Below are 12,030 nucleotides of genomic sequence, written 5' to 3'. Positions count from 1 at the left end.
GCGAACGTGAAGGCTGTGAGGATGCAGTGGGCACCTCCAAGCTGATCCAGGCACATCCCTGAAGGAGGGAATCTGGAATCGGATTCAACTTCCTGTCACCCTTTGGCACTTACGTTCCCATAGCAATCCTCGTCATCTTCAGACATGGCAGGCAAGTAGGCCGTGAGCTTGGGTGGGGTTTGATGATGTAGATTTTCCCAGGTGATGAAATCAAAGAACGGGTGGGCCCTCAGGGGTCCATAGCCTCCCATTTCTTCACATCCTAACCGTTTGGTAGCATCCAGAACCTGATTTAAGAAATGGCAGTTACTTTTCCCATGAAACTACTCAGTTTCAGGTGACGTTTTATTTCGGAAGGGTCCTTCCCAAAAACACACATAGCCTGACACTCAGAATCAAATCGTTCTTTGAAAAAAAAAATTTGGAACTAGAAGGCTTTAGAAAAAGAATCATTGGTTGTGAGTTTGCTAACCATGGAGAACAAAGAGGAAGAGACAGGAGTTGTGTGGAGGACAGAAGCAAAAGTGGGGACATGATCGAAACATTTAAATATGTTAAAGGGTTAAATAAGGTTCAAGAGGGAAGTGTCTTTAATAGGAAAGTGAACACAAGAACAAGGGGACACAATCTGAAGTTAGTTGGGGGAAAGATCAAAAGCAACATGAGAAAATATTATTTTACTGAAAGAGTAGTAGATCCTTGGAACAAACGTCCAGCAGACGTGGTTGGTAAATCCACAGTAACTGAATTTAAACATGCCTGGGGTAAACATATATCCATTGTAAGATAAAATACAGGAAATAGTATAAGGGCAGACTAGATGGACCATGAGGTCTTTTTCTGCCGTCAGTCTTCTATGTTTCTATGTGTAGGGGAGAAACAAACTGATCTCAGTCTATGGAAATGATGTCCCTGGTTTATGTTGTATCCCTTGTCTATATGCTAAACACACCTCTTGTCCCTTAAGTTTCTCTCCCTGTTAGAGGAGAAGCAGAAAGGATCCTGTACCAGCTTTTCTTATCCAACGTTCATTGGAGAGGAGGAAGCAACAGGGGGGACAATCCTAGCTGATAGAATGAAAATAATTTTGCATAATCTATTTGTGAGGACCAGTGTGGGTTTTCACCTAAAAGACAGCTAAGGGACGGTGTTACAACTGATTTAATTCTGGTGCAATTAAATCTAGAGACTTCTTTTGGAGGTAGCTTCAGTGAGACTATTCTATGCTGAAATATGGAAAGGTTCAACATCCCCCACAATGGAGGAATGGTTGAAGATACTGGTACCTCTGGAGATGGCTAAATTTAACCTCTTTGATTGGGGTGGGGGGACATTTATGGCTGACTGGAAACTACTTACAGACTTTTTGCATGAAAAAGAGCAAAAAAGACCCTTACGACTGTGGTTTAGGAAAAAGTGGCCTTTTTACTGAAATCATAAGAGAAAACCTTCTAACCCAGTGTTTCCCAACCTTGGCAAGTTGAAGATATCTGGACTTCAACTCCCAGAATTCCCCAGCCAGCATTCGCTGGCTGGGGAATTCTGGGAGTTGAAGTCCAAACATCTTCAAGTTGCCAAGGTTGGGAAACACTGTGCTAACCAAACTTATGTTTGCTGCAAAGGAAAGCAGAAGCTTCCTATGGTTTTCTTTCCTTGTACTTTTTTGTCTTTTCTTCTTTATATCTCTTGCTTTTTTATTGTCTTGTTTAAGTTTTATGTGCTCTTTAAAGCTTCTGTATTTTAAAAAAAGAGAGAAAATGTTCTCTTGCCTCATTTCAGTTTCAGAAGTTATACAATTGCAATTTCTACATTTGAGTCACGCTTGGATGTTCTGTCAAACTTTCAAACGGGACTTGACCATGAGACTCATTCATTGGGGTGAAGCATAAATTTGAAAGATTTGTCACATTAAAGGGCTGACTACAAAGCAATTGAGATCACTAGTCACGGACTGTGTGGTCCATGGGCCACTCCTTCTTTGTTGTCCATATCCTAAAAAATTAGCAGAGGAATGTACTGGCATAATTAAGGGGACTGAAAAGTGAGGCCTTGGGGGAACGGTTCCACACTCCGCGGCCTGCACTGGTTGCCGATCAGTTTCCAGGCACAAATTCAAAGTGTTGCTAATGACCTATAAAGCCCTACATGGCATCGGACCAGAATACCTATGGGACCGCCTTCTACTGCACGAATCCCAGCGGCCAATCAGGTCCCACAGAGTTGAACTTCTCTGGGTCCTGTCGACTAAACAATGTCATTTGGCGGGACCCAGGGGAAGAGCCTTCTCTGTGGCGGCCCCGGCCCTCTGGAATCAACTCCCTCCGGAGATTAGAATTGCCCCTACTCTTCCCGCCTTCTGCAAGATGTTGAAGACCTATCTATGTCTCCAGGCATGGGGGGAATAACTATCTCTTCCCCCACCACCACGACCTTTTTTCCTGACTGTAATACATGAGAATGGTGCGATTGTGCAGTAATGATTGTTTTTAATATCTATGGGTTTTAAATTTTGTTTTGTATCTAATATTGGATTTGTACTCTGTGTATTGTATTGTTGTTGTGAGCCTTCGGGGTGGGGCAGTATACAAATCTAATAAATAAATTTAATAATAATAATAATAATAATAATAATAATAATAATAATAATAATGTCTAGCTGACGTAGAAATCTATAGACTTCTAAAAGGCCGACATGTGCAAGAGGAGTAAACTTGTCTCTGCTGAAAACAAGAGCAAGGAGCCAAGTTGAGCACCCGGAGGAATTCTCTAAGCCAGTGTTTCCCAAACTTGGCAACTTGAAGATATTTGGACTTCAACTCCCAGAATTCCCCAGCCAGCATTCGCTGGCTGTGGAATTCTGGGAGTTGAAGTCCAAATATTTTCAAGTTGCCAAGGTTGGGAAACACTGCTCTAAGTAGTGAAGCAGCTGATCCACAATGGGAGGTTTTCAAAGAAAGGCTGGATGGCCACCTGGGGTCAGTGGATTCCTGCACTGATTGCTTAATGTTGGCTGTTTATCTAAAAAGCTTGCTGAGGATAGCAAAGAACGTTTTATTTTCCACTGAAGATGACCTTGTAAGTCAAAATAACTAGATCTTCATTCGTTCAGTGACCAGGTTCTTAAGTAGAAAAGTTTGTAAGTAGAAGCAATTTTTCCCATAGGAATCAATGTAAAAGCAAATAATGTGTGCAAATCCATTAGGAAAGAAATAAAAGCTCGGAATTTGGGTGGGAGGAGGAGGAGGAAGAAGAGGAGGAGGACAGTCGCTGCTGAAGGAAGAAGGTGAGGGGAGAGGAATAAAAAAAATCCAAAAGTTTAAGGCTTAAAAAAAAAAGAGGGACTCTGAGGCTGCCTCCCATGCACTATGCCAGAGAGAGAAACCCAGGGAGAATGGCAGGAAACTGGCCAGACCTTTGTGTCACTCTCAAATTTCCTGGGAAATTTTTCCTGGCTCAGGTTCTTAAGTAGGAAATGGTTCTTAAGAAGAGGCAAAAAAATCTTGGACACCTGGTTCTTATCTAGAAAAGTTCTTCGGGACCGCCTTCTGCCGCACGAATCCCAGCGACCGGTTTGGTCCCACAGAGTCGGCCTTCTTCGGGTCCCGTCGACTAAACAATGTCGTCTGGCGGGACCCAGGGGAAGAGCCTTCTCTGCGGTGGCTCCGACCCTCTGGAACCAGCTCCCCCCTGAGATTAGGATTGCCCCCACCCTCCCTGCCTTTCGTAAACTCCTGAAAACCCACCTCTGCCGTCAGGCATGGGGGAACTAAAACATCTCCCCCTTGCCCATGTTGTTTTGCCGTTTGATTGATTGTGTGCTTGTTTTTTATATATATTGGGATTGTTTTATGAATTTCTTAACTTAAAATTGTAATTGGATTGGTGGACATTGGATTTGTCACTATGTACTGTTTTTTACTATTGTTGTGAGCCGCCCCGAGTCTGCAGAGAGGGGCGGCATATAAATCCAATAAATCTAATCTAATCTTAAGGAGAGGCATTCTTAAGTAGAGGTACCACTGTATATACTTTTGTCTGGTTGCTCCGACTGAACGTCTTAAACAGCTGCTCCACATAGCTACCAACAGGACAGGCTTGCAAAAGCAAAAACAAAGGACGGGCAGGCAGCCCAGGGGGGCTTGAAAGGAAACAGAAACAGATTGAGACTTATAGTCTTGATTTAAGTTGTGAAAAAGCATTAAAAAGATGTGAAAAAATACTTGCTGAAAAGGAAGCTCTGATGGTAATCAAACTCAAACCAGGTGGGGATGGAGACTTGAGGAACAGTTAAATGCTTTACATTTACACACACACACACCCGCCTCCGCCCCCCCCCCAACTCCCAAACCTTTGTATGTTTATTTACCAGAAGCTTTTCTACAAGATCCTTTGCCTTGGGAAAGAACTTCTCTGGGAATTCATATTCCAGTTTGATTATCTTTTGAAATATGAGATATTCATTTCTGGAGGGGAAAAAGTGTCACATTAATGTAAAATCCTAGGTAGCAAAGGGGGGGGGGGGAAGCATATCACATCACACTAGAATTAATTAATTAAATTAAAATTAAATTATATGCCGCCCTTCTCCAAGGACTCAGGGAGGCTTCCAACATATTTCTCCGTCAGCAAGGAAATGCTCTCTGCTAGAAAGTGGGTGGGTCTCGGGGTAGGGGAAGAAATTATACTGCAGGCAAAAGTTGATGCAAGTCTGCACTGCATGCATTCAACTGGAGAGTGGCTTGAGCCATATAGCTCTGAAGTCTCACCTTAGTCGGCAGGCATGGGGCCATTGAAACTTTGATATCTTGCCCCGCCCAATGAGTGAATGTAGGATGTATGACGTATGAACCCGTTTGTCTAATTTTTAACTGTGGAATTTTTAGAATGTAATGTTATTTAGATTTCTAATATATTGTAAGGCGCCCTGAGTCTCAGAAGGGAGGCATAGAAATCAATGAGTCTTACTTAATAATACATATACTGGTTGCGGCAAGAATTGCATTTGCGCAGAAATGGAAAGAAAAGGAAATACCAAAGGACGTAGAAGTTTATTAAAAAATTATGGAATGTGCAGAATTAGACATGATGACAAAATGCTTGAATAATCAAGTAGAAATAGAATTTTATAAAATATGGAATAAAGTATACGAATGGTGGAACTTTAAAAATAACATTAAAAGTTAAAGTAACAAGAATTTAGAATTTCTTGAACTTATAGTTTTGAAATTTTATAAGATAGAGTATAATAGTTTTAAAATGTTTATAGTATGATAAAGTTAGATATGCTATTCATTATATTATATTTTTTGAATAAGTATTTTACAGGTAAAGAAATTTAATTAACATATAGAGTTAAATTCAACAAGTACTTAATATAAATGTGTGCTATTTCTGCATTGATCTGATTATAGTTAGGTTTTTATTTTTTGTAGTAGTTAGACTTCTAAGATAAGCGGAGCAATGGCAGCTCCTTGAGTGTTTAATGTTGTACGTCTTTGTTTGTCTTTTTAAAAAATACAATAAAAATATTTTTTTAAAAAACAAGAAATCAGTCAGTCAGTCAATCAATCAATCAATCAATCAAACAAACAAACAAACAAACAAATTCTGCTTATGTCAAGGTGAATCATGTTTCTCTCCAGAATATAAAGTTGTCTCCTGTGGCTTAATATATCAAAACCATTGTGATCCAAACACTAGCTTGTTTCTTAAAACTGTATGAAACCAACAACTGTAGCATTCAACAAACTAGTTAGCAGGTGCCAAGCCTTAAACAAGGATTAGCCAAAATCAAACAAATGGGCAGGAGAAAGACTCAGTCATAACCACACAGAATTTGACTAGAGTGTGGTTAGACGGTCCATGAGAATGTTTTCTGTGTTAACTTCCATTCAGTGTCTCTTTAATCAGAGCAGAGAGAGGCCAAAGCAAAGGGCCTGGCTATAGGGAGCCTTATTAGCCAGAGACACGGTAGTCTTTCCACTGTCAGAAATCCCAACCCGGTTTCTCCTCTGCTTCCCACTTATGGGCATTCTCTTTCAAATCGTACTTGGGGAATCCTTTCTAAAAGCTGGAAACCCGGTACAATTCACGACATTGCCTTACCCGGCTCGGAACGGTGGTAACCCTGCTACAAGCTGGTACACGATGCAGCCCAGAGCCCAAAGATCAGAACTTCATCAGCAAGGTGGACAAAGGGAAGAAACAAAGCACAGGAGTTAATATTACATTAGCCTCTTCTTGTCATGTCTGCTTTCAACTGCCAAAACCACCAGATGTAGGAAAAAATTCTGCAGAGCATCATCTACTATCCAAGGCCTTCCTGGCAAAGGATCTTTGACAACCCTTAGTCAAAACCAAGTCTTCAGGACCTTGCAAAAGAGGGTCAAACTGGGGGCCCATCTTATCTCTGTGGGATGATGTTCCATAGGGAGGGACCCACCACAGAGAAGGCTCTCTCTTTTTTTGGTCCCACTAGATGGAGGTCCTTAGGAGAAGGGACTCACAGCGTTCTGTCTCCTCACTCTGGTGGGTCAGGTAGATGTGACCAGGAGAAGATGGTCTTTCAAACAACCTGGTCCCAAGCCACATGGGACTTTAAAGTTGACAACCAGCACTTTGAATTAGAGCCAGAACCAAATCGGCAGCCAAGTGAGGTGAGAAGACACATATGCACACAGGGATGGGCTATAAGCTGGAATGGCGGCTACTGTAATGCTCTCTACATGGGGCTACCTTTGAAAAGTGTTCGGAAACTTCAGATCGTGCAGAATGCAGGTGCAAGAGCAATCATGGGCTTCCCTAAGTATGCCCATGTTACACCAACACTCCGCAGTCTGCATTGGTTGCCGATCAGTTTCTGGTCACAATTCAAAGTGTTGGTTATGACCTATAAAGCCCTTCATGGCATCGGACCAGAATATCTCCGAGACCGCCTTCTGCCGCATGAATCCCAGCGACCGATTAGGTCCCACAGAGTGGGCCTTCTCCGGGTCCCGTCAACTAAACAATGTCGGTTGGCGGGCCCCAGGGGAAGAGCCTTCTGTGGCGGCCCCGACTCTCTGGAACCAGCTCCCCCCAGAGATTAGAATTGCCCCCGCCCTCCTTGCCTTTCGCAAACTCCTTAAAACCCACCTTTGTCGTCAGGCATGGGGGAACTGAGATATCTCCCCCGGGCCTATACAATTTATGTATGGTATGCTGGTGTGTATGTTTGTTTAATAATGGGGTTTTTTAATATTTTATATTGTAAATTATTAGATTTGTTATAAACTGTTTTGGTTGTGTTGTGAGCCGCCCCGAGTCTACGGAGAGGGGTGGCATACAAATCTAATTAATAATAACATCAACAACAACAACAACAACACCGGTCTGGTGGCGGCAATGGAGCTTTTAGGTTCGCTCCATTGCCGCCGGCTGTTCACTTGCCATGCATGCCCAACCGGCAGAATTCCGGTAAAAAGAAGAAATAAGAAATAATATCTTATTATCTTATTATGTCCTCGGAGAGGGGCGGCATACAAATCTAATAAATTATTATAGTGATCCCTCGATTTTCGCGATCTTGATCTTCGCGAAACGCTATATCGCGATTTTTCAAAAAATAATAAATTAAAAATACTCCCTGGTTTTTTTGCTATACTGTACCATGGTTTTTCTCACCCGATGACGTCTTTTTTTCTATCATTTCTCTCTCTCTTCCTTCCACTCTTCTCTCTCTCTTTCTTCCTCTCTGACACTCTCTTCCTCCCTCTATCATCTCTTTTGGGGGGGGGGCGGCGGGGGGGGCGGGTGCCTACGGGGGACGGTGGCCGCCAGCGCTGGACTTGGCGGTGAGAGGGGCGGTAGCGGTGAGCGGGCGGGCGGACGAGTGGCGGGCGGACGAGTGCTTACGGGGAACGGTGGCCGCCAGCGCTGCTGCAGGAGGACTCGGCGGTGAGAGAGGCGGTAGCGGCGGGTGGGCGGGCGGCGGACAAGCGGTGGGCGGGCAGGCGGTGTACAAGCGGCGGGCGGGCAGGCAGCGGACAAGCGGTGGGCGGGCGGGCGGCGAGCTGTATGTAGCGGAAGTAAAAACACCATGGAAAAGTGGCGCGCATGCGCAGATGGTGTTTTTACTTCCGCACCACTATATCGTGAAAAATTGAGTATCGCGAGGGGTCTTGGAACGTAACCCTCGCGATACTCGAGGGATCACTGTATTATTATTATTATTATTATTATTATTATTATTATTATTATTATTATTAATTTATCTGGGCAGAGCAAATGTTGTTTCGGAATGTTCTATTGAACAAATGTTTTTCAGCATTGAAAATCTCAATAAATTTGAGAGTTTTTAGGACCCCTTTTCAACTGCTGGACATCTACCCACCCCAAAATCTAATGCCAACAAAGACAATGCAAAAAGCTTCGAGAATATGGGAAGAGCTCAAAGTCATCTCCTTAATGCAGCTCAAAAGAAAGCATGAAAGTATTTAAATGCACCTGCAGAGCTCACCTTTTGCAGGCAGATTTCTCTGTTAATAACTCTGGAGACACGTACTGTGCTGTTCCTACAAAGGAGTTTGCTCGTGCTGAAAGAAGAAATACAGAAGTAAGGAAGAGCACTTCGCACGGACTGTTTCAGGGAATGAAAGATAAACGACACGCACCTTGTTTACTATCTGCAGACAATATTTTTGCAGTCCCAAAGTCCGTAATCTGAATATGCATCTCTCCATTTAACAATATGTTCTCTGGCTTCAGATCCCTAAAAAAAGCAAAATGGTTATAGGAAGTGATCATCTCTTCCTCCCTAGGGAAGTGTTTAATTCCTCACGCAATGTTTAGCATTGAAAAGTGATAACCCACAAAATCGTGTGCTATGCTATTGCAGTAGCATCAGGAAGAACACATTACTAAGACGCAAACCAGCAAAGTTTAGTACACACTGAGGGCCTAGGGCTCAAACGCTTTTAACAGTAAATTCCATTTTAAAAACTCTTTACTGCAGGATGAAAAGCAACCAAACACTGGAAAAAGGTACAGCTGTACACGCTTTGAAAATGACGTGAAGTATTATTTACTTATGATATGAAAAAAGTGTTGCTTCTTTCAAGAATACACTCCATTAAACATGATGCGACCTTTCTTCTTGTTTTGTTTGTACCTGGTAGGCAATGCTGCCTCCCGGTAGCTGCCTGGACTCCTAGTCCCCACAGTTTTCCTGGCAAAGGGTTTCAAACGTGGCTTGCCATTGCCTCCTTCCTAGAGCTAAGAAGAAGTGATTGGCCAGAGGTCACCCAGCTAGCTTTTGGGTCTAAAGCAGGATTAGAACTCATGGTCTTAAAAAGCCAGTTTAAACCATACCACTAAACTGGCTTTTTAATGCAATTTTAGCCACGTCAAATTGAGGAGATGGCCCCAATCTTGAATTAGTAAGATAAAGGATGCCAATGGATAAGTAGATGTTGAACAAGTAGCTTTGTGATGCAAACAGAACAATCTAGAACTGAACACACTCAAAACTGTATAAAAGGTGGTAGACTTTAGGAGAAACCCTCCTATCTTACCACTCCTCACAACACTAGACAACACAGTATCAACAGTAGAGACCTTCAAATTTCTAGGTTCTATCATATCTCAAGACCTAAAATGATCACCTAACATCAAAAACATCATCAAAAAAGTACAACAAAGAATGTTCTTTCTGCACCAACCCAGGAAGCTCAAACTGTCCAAGGAGCTAGTGATCCAGTTCTACAGAGGAATCATTGAGTCTGTCATCTGCACCTCTCTAACTGTCTAGTTTGGTTCTGCAACCCAACAAGACCAACACAGACTTCAGAGGAGAATCAGAACTGCAGAAAAAACAATTGCTGCCAACCTGCCTTCCATTGAGGACCTGTATACTATACGAGTCAAAAAGAGGGCTGTGAAAATATTTACTGACCCATCACATCCTAAACATAAATTGTTTCAACTCCTATCCTCAAAATGTCGCTACAGAGCCCTGCACACCAAGACAACTAGACACAAGAACATTTTTTCCCGAATGCCATCACTCTGCTAAATAAATAATCCCCTCCACACTGACAAACTATTTACTAAGTTTGCACTACTATTACTACTAGTTTCTTCTCATCATTCCTATCACCCATTTTCTCCCACTTATGACTGTAACTTCCTGCTTGTATCCTTAAGACACTGTAGTTTCTCAATGCAGTTCTCAAACAAGAGAAATATGCATAGGTGCCACTAGGGAGCGCTGCAGGGGAAAAGGCTCCAGCTTAGTTTGCTAGTGTATCTGGGGACAGTACAGTAATGGAGTGGGTCAGATAAGAGAGCAAATCAGCCTCACAAATTAGTTTCTCTTTTGAAACCTTTAAATGATTCCTATTCATGTGCTCCACCATCACAGGATAATGTTCACCTACAGTTTGGTCAATAATTTGGTTTTTCTTTTCCTCCTCTCAGTAAAAAGACCAACTTCCAGAGTTTGGAAACATTTCCACGGTGCAATTTTTGCTGAGAGCAAAGCTGTAATTTGCAAATATTGTGAGAAGAAATGTTCTTTTCCAAATTATTATTATTATTATTATTATTATTATTATTATTATTATTATACTATTATTATTAATAATAATAATTAGATTTGTGTGCTGCCCTTCTCCGAAGACTCAGGGCGGCTCACAAGATACAATATGAACAATGCAACAAGAAATCTAATTAATTAAAAAATTACAAACTAAAATCCCAATATATTAAAATCAAATGCAACAACAGAGGTCTCAAACCTGGGCCACTTTAAGACTTGTGGACTTCAACCCCCAGAATTCCTCAGCCAGCTTTGCTGAGGTGTTGAGCTTTGCTGGCTGAGGAATTCTGGGAGTTGAAGTCCACAAGTCTTAAAAGTGGCCTGGGTTTGAGACCCCTGTGCTACAAAGATGACAAAACACACCCTTGCATTCCAGAGGTGCCCTAAAGACATTTAAAAAAATACTTTCTGCTTATACAGAGAAATAGCCCACGGCAGGTGAATGAATCAGCAGGCGTATCAATTCAAAATACGTTACCTATGGATAATTCCCTTCCCATGGAGGTACTCTAAGGCGGCCACAATTTCAGCAGTATAAAATCTTGTACACGTCTCATCAAATGAACCAATCTTTCGGATATATTTTAGAAGCTCTCCATTCTTAGCGTAACTGAGACCAAAATCTGAACGCCAAGTTAAGAATTATTTCTACTGGCTGATCTGGACGACGCAACCATGTATTTGGAGACAGGGCTAAAGAGAAAGCCATGAGATTGGAAAGAGGACCGGCCAGGGGGCACAACTGGTAGAGAGGAAGGATTTTTACTCGTCTTCAAGGCTCTTTCCTTGAGTTGGGTTTCTGAACTAGCTATTAATTAGAGTTACTCCTCGACCGTAACCGGGCCCGGAATTTCCATTGTAAATTATTACGGTCATAAGTCAAGTCAGTTCCAAATTTTAGGACAATGTTTACAGTGGGTGTTAAACAAAATGTAATTGGAAAGAAAGAAAATAGGCGTTGGTTGCTTATCTGAACGCCTCTTCTCGTACGCTGAGCGGGTACAGCAGTCACGCGGGTTGCTCGCTGTCCAATCCGCATAGGACCGAGCCTTGTCTTTTAAAAAGATAGACGGATCTGCCCCTTCCCAGAATTCGCGAATCCATAGACTTAGGCTCGAAAGTGGTGGCTCAAAGATGCTCAACTCTCATGAATAAGAGTTTCTGAGCAGAGCCGCCAACTCGGCTTGGGGGGGGGGGCAGGAGGGACAACTCTGGACCCAGAGCCTGACATCCCCCCCCCCCCCCGCGCTTCGCCTACTGCCGGGCAAGAGGGGTCAGGAGGCAGGTTCTGCCGGGCCGGCTTTTGAGGATCCTGGCGGGCAGCTTCAAGCGAGCGATGGGCAGGCGGGCCGGGGGAGGACTCGGAGGCTCAAGCCACCTTCGGTGGTGGCTTCCCAGTTTCAGGGTTTCTGAGTTTTGGGCTTACACGCATTATTCACTTTTACATTGATTCC

At 42.8% G+C, this 12,030-nt stretch overlaps 1 protein-coding gene across 1 annotated transcript in view; it reads right to left on the bottom strand.

Moving 5' to 3' along the window:
* PDPK1 (3-phosphoinositide dependent protein kinase 1) overlaps nucleotides 1–12,030 on the bottom strand; it is a 35,887-nt gene that overhangs the window by 7,467 nt on the left and 16,390 nt on the right. Inside the window, exons 5-10 of the mRNA XM_070760965.1 lie at nucleotides 11,055–11,199; nucleotides 8,652–8,749; nucleotides 8,498–8,573; nucleotides 6,106–6,174; nucleotides 4,367–4,463; nucleotides 114–287 (exon numbers count right to left, since the gene is read on the bottom strand). Coding sequence (XP_070617066.1) covers nucleotides 114–287; nucleotides 4,367–4,463; nucleotides 6,106–6,174; nucleotides 8,498–8,573; nucleotides 8,652–8,749; nucleotides 11,055–11,199 — 659 coding nt within the window. The remainder of the gene's footprint in view (nucleotides 1–113; nucleotides 288–4,366; nucleotides 4,464–6,105; nucleotides 6,175–8,497; nucleotides 8,574–8,651; nucleotides 8,750–11,054; nucleotides 11,200–12,030) is intronic.

Source organism: Erythrolamprus reginae, chromosome 9, assembly GCF_031021105.1.
Source record: "Erythrolamprus reginae isolate rEryReg1 chromosome 9, rEryReg1.hap1, whole genome shotgun sequence".
Lineage (NCBI taxonomy): Eukaryota > Metazoa > Chordata > Lepidosauria > Squamata > Dipsadidae > Erythrolamprus > Erythrolamprus reginae.
This window is presented reverse-complemented; position numbering and strand designations above follow the sequence as displayed.